The following is a 16048-nucleotide window of genomic DNA, read 5'->3' as shown; positions in this document are numbered from 1 at the left end:
CACGGAGACCCTAGATTAGGGGTGTCAAAGTCCGGGGACTGGATCTGGCCCGTAGGGTGCTTAGATTTGGCCTTCCCTGGAAACAGGGAAGGACTGGCCCGCGTTGCCTCTGCCAGTGAAAATGGAGCCCAAGAGGGCTACGGGCTGCTCTATGGAGGTTCATTTGCTCTGGCAGAGGGTCGCAGGAGGCTGTGGTAGCTGAAAAGGGATCTGGGGAGCCTGTTTTTGATGGCAGAGTGCTCAGGCCACCACAGGTGCCCTCAACATGAGTGACATCAAGCTGCCCATGTCCATCCTGGCCCCCTGAGGTCAAACATAACTCTGATGTGGCTATTTATTTATTTATTTATTAAATTTGTATGCCGCCCCTCTCCGTAGACTCGGGGCGGCTCACAGCAGTGATAGAAACAATGTACAATACAAATCTAATAATACGAAGTTAAAAACCCATAGTTTAAAAAACATGCACACAACACACCATACATAAATTATATAGGCCTGGGGAAGATATTTCAATTCCCCCATGCCTGACAGCAGAGGTGGGTTTTTAAAAGTTTACGAAAGGCAAGGAGGGTGGGGGAAATTCTGATCCCTGGGGGGAGTTGGTTCCAGAGGGCCGGGGCCGCCACAGAGAAGGCTCTTCCCCTGGGTCCCGCCAAATGACATTGTTTAGTCGACAGGATCTGGAGAAGGCCAACTCTGTGAGACCTAACTGGTCGCTGGGATTCGTGCGGCAGAAGGCGGTCCCGGAGATATTCTGGTCCGATGCCACGAAGGGCTTTATAGGTCATAACCAACACTTTGAATTGTGACCGGAAACTGATCGGCAACCAATGCAGACTGTGGAGTGTTGGTGAAATCAAATTTGAAACTTTTGCCCTTGATGATTAGTAGTCATTGCACGTTTGAATACTAGCTTTGTTCCTGAAGCATTGATGGAACTACTGTAAGGAAATGGAAAAGCAAGATAGTGCTCATGTTTGGAAAACCTTATAAAAAATTTCAAGTTTGACTAGGCTTTAGATTACATACCTTTTTCAGTTTATACTGATATTTCAATTATAGTTTCATTGCAGAGTTGACTTAAAATAGAATGTTTCCTAAAGTTTCCCGTCCTTTACAGTAACAGTACCAAAACCAGAATACTAATTTAAATTACAGTTAAAAACAACCAACGGAACATAATAAGGAAACACTAATTAAATTACAATGTACAAAAAAATAAATAAAGGAAGCTCATTAAAACCTAGGGAATTTAAACTTTAAGTGAATATTACAGTATCAACCAAGCGGCTATTTTACAGTAGGAAAAATAACAATTTCCTGTAAAATGTTCTGATACCATATCATTAATTAAATGAACTAATAATATATTAAAGCAAAAAAAAACACACCCCTTAGTGTTTAATTACATTGCAGGAGTTAAAACTGGGGAAGTGTCAGTGTGATCCAACAACAATTAGGTTCAAAGTTACTAGATTTGTTATTGAGAAATAATCTTTGGGAGCCAAACTGGTGACAATTTTTACTCAATTTCTTGAAGAAATAAAGGCGGAAGTAGATCACAGTTTGGATTTGTAAACAATAAGATCCCATGTTTTATATGGCACGACATAAATCATAAAGCGGTTATCTTGAATACAGTATTTTTTCCTGGTCACAGTTTCAGCAGCTGCGTGAACAGATGGAAGCAGAGATCAGTCGTCTGAAGCAGGAGAATGGCATTTTGAGAGATGCTGTCAGTACTTCCTCAAACCAAATGGAAAGCAAGTACGCCATTGTGGTCCTTTTGTTAAAACATCTTATCTTGTGGTCTTGAACTTCAAACTGATGATGATAATGATGATGATTCTCTTATAATAATCATGATGTATTATTGTGGACAAACGTAATGTGGTTTTGAAGGTTAGGTAAATCACTTGTGCACTGTTGCCAAGAAATTACTCGGAGTCAAGCTGGAAGGAGAATCTTATCTTTTTTTATTTTAGTTGCATGGTTCTGTTAGATCCATTGCAGTGCATTGAGGGATTCAGGGGGGCAGAGAAAAAAGTAGTGTTCGTGTAATTTTGTATCTTGTAAAATGGATATTTTTCTATTGCTATTACAGAAAGTAAATTCTACAAGTTTTTAAATTGCTTTTTATTTGTTTTTTAAAATCAGTGTTATCACTTTGTGTATTATTCATATTACTGTCCAAATGTAGGGGAGATCAGTCTGATTTGCTGATAATAAAAAGAGAGCTCAATATTAATTGTCATTAATTTTACTTTTTCAGCTGTAGGAGATAGCATGGGAATTTATTCCATGTATCTGTTCTGCCATTTAGTGTCAAACTAAGTTTAGAAGAATTTCTGCCTCTGTGTTGCTCAACTCATTATTTTTACCCAAATACAGTGTTCCCTCGATTTTCGCGGGTTCGAACTTCACGAATAGCATATACCACGGTTTTAAAAAAAATATTAATTAAAAAAATACTTCGTGGCTTTTTTTCTATACCACGGTTTTTCCCACCCAATGACGTCATACATCATCGCCAAACTAATAATTTTTGCAAATAAATAACAACAAAAAAATTGTCAATAAATAATTATGTTTATAAATATCAGAATCACGTCTTATTCAATGGTGAGTACCAGTAATAATGGTGAGTAAATGGTTGTTAAGGGAATGGGAAATGGTAATTTAGGGGTTTAAATTGTTAAGGGAAGGCTTGTTAAGGGAAGGCTTGTTCATAGCCAAAAATGGTATATTTACTTCCGCATCTCTACTTCGTGGAAATTTGACTTTCGCGGGCGGTCTCGGAACTCATCCCCCACAAAAATCGAGGGAACACTGTAATTGTTTTCCGAGTCTCCCTGTAAAATTCAAGCATTGGATTTTCAAGGCAGTATCAATATACCTACTTATAGTTAACTATACAATTGTTGCTGTGCCTCAATGATTTCTCCTGCAATTTTGCATTGAAATTATTTGTGTAGGGTCTTCTATGTTCAAAGTGTATATTCATCATCTTGTTGAATTTTGGATGATGATTTGGAGATTTTCTTTACAGTAGACATTTGGAGGCAGAGGTAAATTTTCATTAGTTGCTTTAGGATTTCAGAATCTGTACATGTGAGAGAGGAGCAAAATTTAATCAAGAATTGCTTCCCTTCGTTGCTCTTTAACTTGGAAACTGAATTTCATTTTTGATAGAACATATAGTTGGACCAGTTAAGGAAATGGCCTGTCCCAGTAACATAGCCATATTTTTAATAGCTGCCATATGTGTTTAACATATTACCATACATTCAGTCATGGTGGCTGCCGGTTGATCTTCTGCCCAAATGTTCTTCATTCACATTGTATCTAGACAGTCTTCAGAGCTGAGCAAATTGCATCAAGATTGCGCCAGACTAGTAAACGAGCTGACGGAAAAGAATAATAAGCTGCAGCAAGAGGAGCTCGTAAAGAAAAATGCAGAACAAGCCATCAATCAATTAAAGGTGAGTATCAACTTGTCTTCATAGTTGTGGCAAATCCTGTGCTCACAAACATGCAGATCTAATGGTTCAGAGCCACCAAAAGGAAACGTGACTTTGCAATCCCTCCCGTGTGAGAATTGCCAATAGAAGTGTGCAGTATTTGGATCCAAAGTGAGAAAGTACTTCAGAGTCCCAAAGCACTTTAATGAAATTTTGTCTTTTCTTGGTGGTATGAAATCCAAATAAGGTATGGCTTCTCTATAATACTACTGACAGGTATGGTCAGCATACTCATGCCAGATCAGATTTGCCTCCAGACATTGTGGGTGCTCCAACACTGGAGGTTTTTATTTTTATTTTTTTTAAATATATTTTTTTATTAAATTGCAAAGACAGACAAAACGTACATTACATGTAACATTTAGTGGAGCAACAATCGCTCCTCAAAGTAGAAGTCATTATTATATTTGTAATAAGGAAAAAAGAGGAAAAAAAATACCTAACTAACATTGTTTATAAAATACTTAGATATATCAATTATAAGATAATAAGTAGAAACACATCTAAAACATTTAAAAATGTATAGAAATTTTAAAATTATAACTTGAAATGAACTATGAAGAAAAAAAATGGTAGAAGAAGAAAGAAGGAATTTATCTTTATATTGTAAATAATCACTGTCTAATACAATATAACTACTAGATAGAAATATATTTAAAATAGTGTAAAAATAAGGTTATCTCTGCTTCTTTATATCCCACCAGATGTATACCTTTTGCCAAACCTCATAAAATTCTGATTCTTCTTGATTTTTCAACACTGGAGGTTTTTAAGAGGAGATGGGGCAGCTATTGGTCTGAAATTGTATAGGGTTTCCGGCTTGAGCAGGGAGTTGGACTAGGAGATCTCCAGGATCCCTTCCAACTCTGTTTTTCTGTTTATGTATAGTAAGAAGAAATAAACTGTCATAAAATTACTAGCGGCTACAGGAAGAGGAGATGCATCTGCAATGCCTCCTTTACCAGTGTGTGTGATTTTACACCAATGTGAAATTAAAATAATTACAGTTGGGTTTTTTTCTTACTTCCTCTTTCTAATTGATTTATTGATTTATTGATTTATTTATTGATTTATTGATTTATTGATTTATTTATTAGATTTGTATGCCTCCCCTCTCCGTAGACTCGGGGCGGCTCACAACACAATAAAACAGTTCTTAACAAATCTAATAATTTACAATTTAAAATATTTTAAAAACCGCATTATTAAGCAGACATACGTACAAACATACCATACATAAATTGTATAGGCCCGGGGGAGATATCTCAGTTCCCCCATGCCTGACGACAAAGGTGGGTTTTGAGGAGTTTACGAAAGGCAAGTAGGGTGGGGGCAGTTCTAATCTCTGGGGGGAGCTGGTTCCAGGGAGTTGAGGCTGCCACAGAGAAGGCTCTTCCCCTGGGGCCCGCCAACCGACATTGTTTAGTTGACGGGACCTGGAGAAGGCCCACTCTGTGGGACCTAATCGGTCGCTGGGATTCGTGCAGCAGAAGGCGGTCTCGGAGATGCCATGAAGGGCTTTATAGGTCATAACCAACACTTTGAATTGTGACCGGAAATTGATCGGCAACCAATGCAGACTGCGTAGTGTTAATGCCCATTAAATCTCTGAAAAGTCATTCAGAATGTTCGAGAAACCTTGGAATGACTTTTTTGATGAGGTGAAAGTGGCAGTTCTATTATAGTATTGATTTGCCATGCTTATAACTGTATTTTCTGCCTGTATTTCATCAGTGCAATGCTTTATTTCATGATCATGCAAAAATTCTGCAAAGGGCAGTTTGACCGCCCAAAGAAGATGCATAGGCAAGCAATATGTTACTAGTTCAAATAGAATACACAATAATTGTGAACTCTTCTTTTAATGAATTACCAGCTGCAGAAAGATTATGACCTGTATATAAATCAGTGCCATCAAGTTATAAACTCCCCTTTTATTACCAGAGTATGTGTTGTAGCATTCTATAAAAATGCCTCATAATTTCATTTGATTGGGTATAAAGATGGCACCCAATCATAATTTTATTAAGCCACATTATGTAAGTGACTTGTGTTTTCTAATGGGTACTTAGCAGATTAGAAGTGCTGTATTACTTTATGTTATATAAACATTTGTATTACATTTCTTCTGTACTGGTTCTTAAATCAGTTCATAATACATGTATAAAACCAATGTAAAAATAGCAAAATAAAGTTGCTTTTAAGGAGCAGCTACAAGATAATTTAAAGTTTGTGTTTTAATGATCTACTTCTGATGGAATAAGATATTCATTCTTACAACAAGATTCCCTGGAAGCAGCCAGCAGGAATAAAATTCACCCTAACAGCCTGTATTATTTATGAACTTGCATAGTTCCTTTCTGAGATAATTTCATATTCATGTCCAAATACATCCAGATGTGCAGATTGATGGTAAAGGAATTCTGGATGACTGATTGGTTCCACTATAAAAACTGAGTAACTATCTCAGTAAATTATTTCAACTGATTTAGGGGTATGGGCTCTATAGCTTTGTTCTTATTTTATTGTGATGATAACAGTGGATCAGTTCCTGTCCTGACTAATATAGATAGTAGTGCTTGATTTGTAGGTTTGTAAAACAATTCTTAGTTTGCTGCTGACATATTTTTTAGACTCTGAATTTTGTGAAATTTGAAACATGGTGCTAATCTAGTTCACGTTAAAATGTGTTTGTTGTATAGGGATATGTCAGTTTCTCAATCTCAACAATTTTAAGATGTCCGGATTTCAATAGCCAGAATTCCCCAGCATGCTATCTAGGGAATTTTGGGAGTTGAAGAAACCTTAAAATTACTGAGGTTGAAAAACATTGAAATACAGTGATACCTCGTCTTACAAACACCTCGTCATACAAACTTTTCGAGATACAGACCCGGGGTTTAAGATTTTTTTGCCTCTTCTTACAAACTATTTTCACCTTACAAACCCACCGCCACCACTGAGATGCCCCGCCTCCTGACTTCCGTTGCCAGCGAAGCACCCATTTTTGTGCTGCTGGGATTCCCCTGAGGCTCCCCTGCATGGAAAACACCACCTCTGGACTTCCGTGTTTTTGCGATGCTGCAGGGGAATCCCAGCATCACAAAAACGAGCGCTTCGCTGGCAACGGAAGTCCGGAGCTGGGGTTTCCCAGCAAGTGGAGTCTCAGTGAAATCACAGCATCGCAAAAACGGGCGCTTCGGCTGGCAAAAGGGGTGAATTTTGGGCTTGCACGCATTAATCACTTTTCCATTGATTCCTATGGGAAACATTGTTTTGTCTTACAAACTTTTCACCTTAAGAACCTCATCCCGGAACCAATTAAGTTTGTAAGACAAGGTATCACCGTATATTTACACCTTTATTATTATAAGCATTATAATTATTCCCGTTTTTAGCCCACTTTTAAAAAAAGATCAGCCCTAACTTTTTTATTCTACGCCATGTCACTTAGATATTTGGCTAATCTGCTTTTTCATATGTTTGCATTAGTGCCTGACTCAAAATATTAAGAACAAGAAATATTTCACTCTTCTTTTATGATTTGTGGGTGACGTAGTGATACAGGCAAGTCATGCATATTTGTTTCCTTTCCTTTAAACATGAAGGCGCAACAACAGGAAGCTGAACGAAGATGGGAGGAAATGCAAAGTTATCTCAGGAAACGGACTGCAGAACATGAAGCTGCCCAGCAAGGTGCATTCAGGGCGTCTTCCTTGCTGTTGAATATGATCCCTCCTTTTTTTCTTTTAATCTCTGGGTTAAAACTGGTTTCTTTAAAGTTCTTTTTGTGTTGTTGGGAGCATGGGATTTCCGATATAGTTCCTATGTAGTTCAAAGCAAAGCATCTTATTTTTGCTGGTCTCCCTTTCACCTACTATAAATGTCCTGTTTCTCCATTGAAGAGAATGGAAAGGGGGCTGCAAAATTTAGCTATCTTTGCATGTATAACTGCCCTCTGGCAGAATAGAACCACCACTTGTTACATCCCCTAATGTGAGGGTGAAGGTTTGTTCTCCGAGCTTGTGGATTGGTTTCCGTACATTTCGTTACCAAGTTAGATAACATCTTCAGTGGAATTCAAGTTTCCCCTAAACTCCGCTGAAGATGTTACCTAGCCTGGTAATGAAATGTTCAGAAACCAACCCACAAGCTTGGGGAATAAAACTTCATCCTTATCCTACACCTGAGCTACAGATATTCGCCACTGTTGCAATCCCTTAACGTGCGTAATAGCTTGTTCTTAGCAGTGTGAGAGACTGATGCACTTTCTGTCTCTATTCTCCAGAGAGGTTATCTCATGCTGAGAGACTGCTGCTTATGTCCTGAGCCAGATCATTCCTACATCAGTCTCTCTTTTTCTGCATGTCTAAAATATTTATGTCCTACACTTCCATAGCACTCAATATGACCACTCACACTCATATAGTGGACATATCTGACGATAATTAGTAGCAGTAATTTTTTGCTTCTTGTAATAGATGTGCAGAATAAACTTGTGGCTAAAGATAATGAAATCCAGAGTCTGCACAGCAAGCTAACTGATACAATGGTCTCAAAACAACAGCTGGAACAAAGGATGATGCAATTAATGGAAGCAGAACAAAAGAGGGTCACAACTGAGGATTCTATCCAGAGACAGGTGCAGGTATGACATTCTGCTGGGATCATGTTTAGCTTTTAATATTTTGATTTTTTTTCTTAACAACATCAGTGTTATGGGATCTTTTGCATATTAATATTGTAAATTTGATAACAACCAATTTATCCCGTCAGAATGCTAAAATGTAAAAAATGAGTTTAATTCCCTGGGGTGCTTATTGGTGAGCTGCCACTTGGGTTTTGTTAAATATGTTACAACCTGCATGGCAGCATGCAATCCTGTTTTAAACTGACTTTGTGCTCCTATTGTGATTGAAGCATATTTTGGAAATTGCATAGGAGACTAAAGGCACTGTAATGGAGTACTGTTGAGCAAAGGTGGTTGGGGCAAGCAATGCTGCTAAGAAACAAATCAGTCAAGATATGCAAGAGCCCCTAGTGACTTTTAACCATCAAAGAAAGAAATTTAGGAAGGACCCAGCCTAATGGATCAAGTAATTAATAGTGGAGGCAGTGATATGCTGTCAGATTTACTAGATTCTGCCAAGGTAGCCTTACAAGAAAGTTGATTTAGTTCACGTAATCTTGTTTTCTCTCTGTTTTGCCTGGGAGGGCTAACAGACAGTATTGAATAACGCTAATGTGTATGAGTGTCTCTTGAGTGAATTAAGACTTCCCATGATATCCTCAGGTTTGTTGATGTTTTTGTAATTTCCAAATGATGCAGCATGGGGAAACTTTATGATTTTTTCCAGAGTGAATAATTTTAGTAGCACATTTGTGTAAAAATATAATTGTGTTTATGCACATTGCTAGTTTAGAATAGAGTATTCCACCGTTTGTATTTTCTTTTTTGTAAAGGAGCTGATGGAACAGAATGAGGCCTTGAAAGCTCAGCTTCAGAAGTTCCATTCGCAGATGGCAGTCCAGGTATATGTGACAAGCCCTACTGTTAGATGCATTGGCCACCAGGCTAGAACAGGTGGCCACAATTACTTAGGAGCCAGTCTCTTCCATCTTCTCCATGCTGCTCTTTCCCTGTGCTTCAGGTATGCAGCTTGCTAGAGCCGGTTGCTGCTCTGTCTGCATCTTTCCATGAGAATTCTGTGAATCACATATTATAACATGGCCATACTGTGCACTTGCACAGAAAGTTGCAGTAGCTAATTCCTGCCTCATTTTCAGAATTGTTTCAGAGTGAAAACTATTACTGGAGGTATTTAGCTGGAGGATATGAGGCAAAGCCATTGCTACTAGAAAAAGGGAGTGCAGATTAATTTGATGGAAGCGATGGGTCATTCTTCTCAAGTCCCATGTTCTTTTGTACATCCCTGTTAATAAGTTTACATTGGTATCATTTATTGATTAATTGAGGTATTTATTAGATTTCTAATATCCTTTTCTCCAGGATCTTGAATTTGGGTCTCCCTGACCCCCGTGCAGCACCTTGAACACCAACAAAACAAATTCTTAACACTGAGAAAGAATTAGCTTTCTTCTAATTTGGTAGTGTTTTAAATTTTCATACATTCATGCTGAATGTAATTTCCAATTGTTTTTTCTCTCTTTCAGAATTCAGCTTCAGCCCTTACTGAAGAATTGCACAAAGTGTAAGTATTTTGCACATGTACAGCCAGGCCTTCTGTTTCTCTTATGCTAATTACTTCCTTATATATGTAAGAAGTATGAGAGTGATTTGAGGGTCATACGAAAGATATTTTGTTGAAGGAAATGCAGTAATTGTCAATATTTGTACCCTCTATTGTAACAAATTCTTCTTAGAAGTTAAAGGCATCTTCCTAAGGATTTCCCTTTTAGGTTGAAGGTTTTCAGGGCATTGTATTTTATGTTGTTTTAGGAGAAAAAATACTTTGGTTCCCTTCTTGTTTTTCATACATTAGAGTGAAATAGCATTGTGTACGATTCAGTGTGTAGCTGTGGGACTTTGCGTATGAGATACAGGAAGAGAAGCTTCTCCTACATTTTTAAAAATAAACATTTCTAATAGCTTTAGTTTCTGTGACTATTTTTGTACTCCTGCACCCTCACGCAGCAGGTGAGGACTTCTCAGTTCTGTGATGAGATTTACATTTGATTCTGAAACTTTCTGAATGGAAGGAAATTTTACAAACTGTCCTAGAAAATGTCTTGAAAGGCAATGTATCAATATTTTGAATGAAATTAAAAATAAAATTTGTAAGCTATTTTCTGTCATTCCCAATCACCGTTCTTCAACAGTTTCTCCTCACCATCTCTCTATCAATTATCTTCCTTGGTTGTTTTTTTTGGGGGGGTGGGGCAGGGCAGGGGGAATATAATGCTACTATCTGCCTTAGTATAATAGTTAATGCTACATTGATAAGACTGTGGTTAGGCAATGTAGTGGCCCTGATTTAGCATTACTAAGGTCAGACAGGTCTAAAGAAAGTTAAAGTCATATAGGACTAAATGCTGCAACCTAGCTTGATTTTTGACCTCTATGCCAGAGCACAAAGGCCAAAGGTCAAAAGCAGAGAGAAGAATAAAACCAACATCCTGAATTCTGTAATACGTATTGAACTTCGGGCTCTCTGATGACACAGTTTCTCAATCTGCAACTCAGCATAAGGAAATAAAACATGTACTGGTTGCAAACTCCATGAAATTCTCAATAATGGAATACTGTCTTGAACCCCAAATCCTCAATAATGGAATACTGTCTTGTAGCCATGTGTAAGTGCATGCAAGTCCATTTGCACAAACGGAGCTGTGCACCTGTGCACGCTCAACTGCCACTTGGCAGCCCAGTTCTGAGTGAGCCATAGGCTGGGGATTTGGGGGACCCCTACTCTAAAGCCTCTTTAAATGACTATACTGTATCTTGAAATTAAGTGCTGATGTTACTTTATGGAAAGCATATTGTTACATACATTGTTGCTCATTACTCTATTACCTTTTCTTGTTTACCCAAGTTGATCTGCAGAATTAGGAATAGAATATAACAGAAACCTTAAAAACTGCATTTCATCAAGAGAGCAGTCTTTGCTTAAAACACTAATAGAACAATCCACTGCAACAACTTCAAAGACTACTGTGCCTACCTTTTATGAAGGCCACTATAGATCACTATTGATTTTTTTTTGTGTGCTTACAGAATTGCAGAAAAGGACCAGCAAATAAATCAGTCTGAGGAGTCCTTAGCCAATGAACGACTCAAACTAACCAGCAAGGAAGAAGATCTAATGGTATAGTGAAATATTATTTGTGAAAAGGTGGAGTGAGTTATCTTTCGGTTGTGGAAATAAATAATAGTAGCAGTCAAATTGTATTAGTTAGATTGTTGTATCTGCTACTTTTGGTGCAGTTTATATTTTGTGTAAACTATCAGTGGACTAATCATTTCCTCTTTCTTGTCTAATTTCAATGATAGCGGTTACCTTGATTTGGTCTTCTTTCTTTCCTATACTTGTATTTATTAGTGGGATATTGTTCGGCAAAATCATTGATAACCACTACCTCTGTTTGCTCTAGTTCAGTTATGTGACTTCAGTACTCTTTCTTGTTTTCGAGGGAAGGGATATGCCTGCAAGCATGAAGGCACCTATAATAAAAGCAATAAAAACTTCAGCAGTTTAAGAGATCCAGTAGATCTTAGAAAGCACACACTCAACTTCTGAACAATTCCCACTTTAGAGAAAATTACTTTAAACTACAGGAGTTTCTCTTCCTAACCCTCAAAAAGCTTAGATTGTCTTGCATGGATGGGAAGGAAAATGCTTAATAATTAGACTTAAGAGAATTTTTATACAGGGGATGGTATTTATTAAATTGTTTCTTTATATGAATTATTTCTTTATATAGAATAGAATAGAATAGAATTTTATTGGCCAAGTGTGATTGGACACACAAGGAATTTGTCTTGGTGCATAGGCTCTCAGCGTACATAAAATAAAATATACATTTGTCAAGAATCATGTGGTACAACACTTAATGATTGTCATAGGGGTCAAACAAGCAATGAAGAAGCAATATTAATAAAAATCGTAGGATATAAGCAACAAGTTACAGTCATACAGTCAACATGGGAGGAAATGGGTGATAGGAATGATGAGAAAAACTAGTAGAATAGAAGTGCAGATTTAGTAGAAAGTCTGACAGTGTTGAGGGAATTATTTGTTTAGTAGTGATGGCGTTCGGAAAAAAACTGTTCTTGTGTCTAGTTGTCTTGGTGTGCAGTGCTCTGTAGCGACGTTTTGAGGGTAGGAGTTGAAACAATTTGTGTCCAGGATGTGAGGGGTCAGTAAATATTTCCCCCGCCCTCTTTTTGACTCGTGAGTACAATTTGCAAGATAGACTCTGAAATCAGATTACATGAATAGAGAGAGAGAGAAGTGATACCAGCACAATCCATAAGCCACTTTTTCCCCAGAAATCTTATGAGCCTGCAACAAACCAGTTGAATTAAACCTCAAAAACATTTTTCTTTTCATCCCATCATGCTATAAATGCCTCACTCTTGGATCTTATCCAAGTTCAGAGAAGAAATACTATTCTTTGTTCTCCAAAATGCAAAGCAGTTCTCTCCAAATTCAGCAGCGCAAGCAGATCCAACAAAATTCAAATGTGTTGCCTGAAAGTCTAGTTTTGTAGTTGCGGAGTGTCTGAGATATTTGTTATTTCATAGCAACTGTAGCCTGAGGTGACCATCCATTCTTCCATTTCACCCTTCTGCATTTGTCAATCTGACTTCAGAATGGGTAAATTCAGTTTTACAGTCGGTCGTGCAAACTGCCCAGATGGTCTGTTCTGCTGATTTCCATCTTTGTTAGCCCTTTTGAAATTGCACAGGGATTTTTTAAACATTAATCCAGTGTGTCAAATAGTAGATTGAACAGAAGAACTAAGTGTGCTCATTCTCCCCTCTGCAGGTTGTCCAGAATATCAACATGTCTCTGAAAGCAGAAGTACAAAAGTTGCAGGCATTCACAAATGATCAGGTAAGTAGTCTTTTTTCTGGGCAGCCAGGGTGATGACTAATCCATTAATAATGCTAAATATTGTTTATTCAGTAGCAGAAGAATTTTGGAAAAAATCACTGTCCTGTTGGCTCAAGGAAATAAATTAGGATTATTCTGGAAGCTGTACAATTAAACCACTAGTATTAAAGTACTGGCATATGCTCATAAACAATAAGGATTTTTTGTTAGATAGGTTGCTTTCAAAACATCGTGCCCTTTCTCAGAGCCAAGGAAAGTATATGTGTGGTCCTTTTCTTGTCATAGAATGAAAAGCAGAGCCAGAAACTAAATGGGACCTTTAAAAAAAATTGGATGTGAGTAAAATTGCTGAGTTTTGCTGTGATGTGATATTAAAAATTGTACTAATCTTTTTTTACATCTAGGTGGTTGCCATTCGTGAGCTGGAGCGGGTACAGAAAAGGTATAACCAATGACGACTGCTTCTTGAGAAACCGATGCTCTGATTATTATGCATCAGTTCGGGGAGAGTGGGTGTCTCGTGCAAGGTCTTGTGAGCAAGGGGGAAACTTATTTTAATCTTTTTCTCCCCTTCAGTGTACAGGCCAAAGATGACAAAATCAGAACCCTGGAAGATCAGCTGCAAGGGCATTATTCCAAAGCTTCAGATGCAAAGGAGGAACTTCAGGTATTACATTTTACAAAGCTTACAGTGGAACAAAAGATGATAACACCTTGACAGTAGAAATAGGAAACAATGAAACAGGAAAGTCAAAATTAAATTATTTATGCACTGATTGGCTCTAAGACTCTAAATTGTGGAGAATATTACATTTTCCATCAAAATACCTAAGGAGTCCATTCTGAAAAGTGGTCTCAATCTGAATTATTGTCTTTGGCCCAAAAACCTATGATTGTGGCAATGTTATTAAATGCTGGCTTTTCTTCAGCATTAAGGTGTTTTTATTTCTTCCCTGTTCCTGGATTAGGAGCAGACATTCTGATGCCTTTATGCTTCTTGTTATAATATTTTAAATTATATATTTCATATTTTGTATTTTTATCTCTCGTGTTTTTATCAAAATGTGATGTGAACATGTCATATAATAAATGTTCTGTGCTTCTCAAATTAACCAAATTTGGGGTTTATAAGAATTGAAATATCTAGAAAAGTGCTGGATGTCTGTCCTTTCCCTTTGTGAAGCAGTTTGGATTTTACTTTGGCTCTTTCCTGTTTTCATTATTTATTTATACCCCCTCCTCCTCCGCATGTTGGTAGTATTCCCTCTTGTTGATTAACTTCCTATAAATTGCAATTATTATGTTCACTGTCCTTTAAAAATCTCACTTTGAAATGACCTTTCCATTTGGAATTTTTGAAAATTGTAATATTAAAATAATCAGATTAAGGATAAATTAAGCCATGTTTAGAGAATGAAAAAGGTGAATATTGCATATAAAGAGCTGTGTCTCTGGGTGTGTCTTTCCCCCAAATTTACCTTTTCAAGACAGTAATAGAAGCCAGTTCCAGTAGGAATCATTTAATATGTTCTTGCTATTTCTCTTAAAGAAAATGATAAGTTTGTAATTCCAGATTAACAGTATGATTTGACAATTACATTCTAGGAGCTAGAGGATCAAAACAAAACTTTACAGTTGGAAATTCAGAAACTGCAGGCTGTCCTCTCCGAGCAGGTATGGCACACTTCGCTGCAGATAATAATAATTTAGGGTGTTTAATGTTTAATGAAAACAAACAGGCTTATGTCTACTAAAGTTTAATTTGATGTAGAACAACAGTAAATGGTCTGGATATGGCAGTACAACACCAGGCTGAGCAGCAGCCTTATCCACCATAAAAGGCTATTCCCTTTTTAATGAATCAAGTTCTTGTCAATGAGATCTGGGACGACTCGACAGGTTCATTTGCCGCAGCCAACTCACATGAGACAATTCACTGCAGGATAATTCGATGCTATATTAATTGTTTCATTCAGGTACTTTTATTATTGGTGGCCACATAACTCTTGTATTTCTGGATTGACCTTTATTATTATTATTATTGGCCATGATTCAGTCAAAATTAATTTAACTTATATATTTGTTGAACTGCCCCATGGCAAGTTAGATTGCGGTGAGTTGGCCACAGTGAGTTGGCCATGACAAGTTTCCCCAGTCCATTGCCATTGACCTTATGTCTTTAGCAGACTTGCAAAGGTCTTCCCTCTGCACCTGCAGTACTCCCTCCCAAAACATATGGCTGCAAAAGCAGAAATGATAGTACATGTTTGGAATCCCACGATGACAATCCTCGTTCATTCATTTATGTTTTTCTCCTTTTATTTTTCTCTCTTCCACCACTGGCTTGTCACTTCAGTGGAATTGAATAAAAAAGATACATTGAATTTAGTGTCTGGCCAGAGAAATAACAACTTGTGAATAGCCAAGATTGATGAGGAACACAACCTCTTCTTTCTCCTTTTCCCCCTAGTTTGGCATGGAAGTGTATACTAGGATTGAACTAGGAGATGGAGGGCTTGTTTAATTCAGATATAAGAAAGGCTGCTCTGGAACCGACACAGAGGTGGTCACTGTTATTTACCTTTGTGGTTGTAGCTCTGGAATTTTGAGTTTTGAGGGCCAAGCAGAGCTCTTGCTGTCTAATAAAATCAGTTTTGTAATTCCTTTATACAAAGAACTCCAACTTAAGATAGAGAGAATTTAGCAGGAACTTAAAGTATTCCCCAAATAGTTTTTCCATATTGCTGTTTCTGCTATCAATTTTCTGAATGAGATGGAAGCATTTCCTAAGAATGTGGGTACAGATTTCCTGAATGGTCTACTTTTAGTTCCAAGGGCGGCTGAAATATTTCCTGTTGCCTCAAACCCTGCAGCAAATATTTCTTCTGCAGATGTGTTGAGCAGTCACCAAGGCAGACTAGACCTCTGGTTATTAATCTGCCAGGT

General features: G+C 37.5%; 1 protein-coding gene across 16 annotated transcripts in view; it reads left to right on the top strand.

Moving 5' to 3' along the window:
* KTN1 (kinectin 1) overlaps nt 1–16048 on the top strand; it is a 104131-nt gene that overhangs the window by 46315 nt on the left and 41768 nt on the right. For 11 of the 16 annotated variants that reach the window (XM_070749993.1, XM_070750024.1, XM_070749945.1 and 8 more), the window contains exons 8-18: nt 1664–1770; nt 3353–3485; nt 7133–7220; nt 8006–8172; nt 8988–9056; nt 9699–9736; nt 11260–11350; nt 13034–13102; nt 13507–13544; nt 13679–13769; nt 14708–14776. In XM_070749993.1, coding sequence (XP_070606094.1) covers nt 1664–1770; nt 3353–3485; nt 7133–7220; nt 8006–8172; nt 8988–9056; nt 9699–9736; nt 11260–11350; nt 13034–13102; nt 13507–13544; nt 13679–13769; nt 14708–14776 — 960 coding nt within the window. The remainder of the gene's footprint in view (nt 1–1663; nt 1771–3352; nt 3486–7132; nt 7221–8005; nt 8173–8987; nt 9057–9698; nt 9737–11259; nt 11351–13033; nt 13103–13506; nt 13545–13678; nt 13770–14707; nt 14777–16048) is intronic. The other 5 variants (XM_070749964.1, XM_070750032.1, XM_070750049.1 and 2 more) reach the window with 1 other exon arrangement.

The sequence above is a fragment of the Erythrolamprus reginae genome, chromosome 1 (genome assembly GCF_031021105.1).
Source record: "Erythrolamprus reginae isolate rEryReg1 chromosome 1, rEryReg1.hap1, whole genome shotgun sequence".
Lineage (NCBI taxonomy): Eukaryota > Metazoa > Chordata > Lepidosauria > Squamata > Dipsadidae > Erythrolamprus > Erythrolamprus reginae.
Note: the sequence above shows the minus strand (reverse complement) of the source record. Positions and strands in the feature narration are given on the sequence as shown.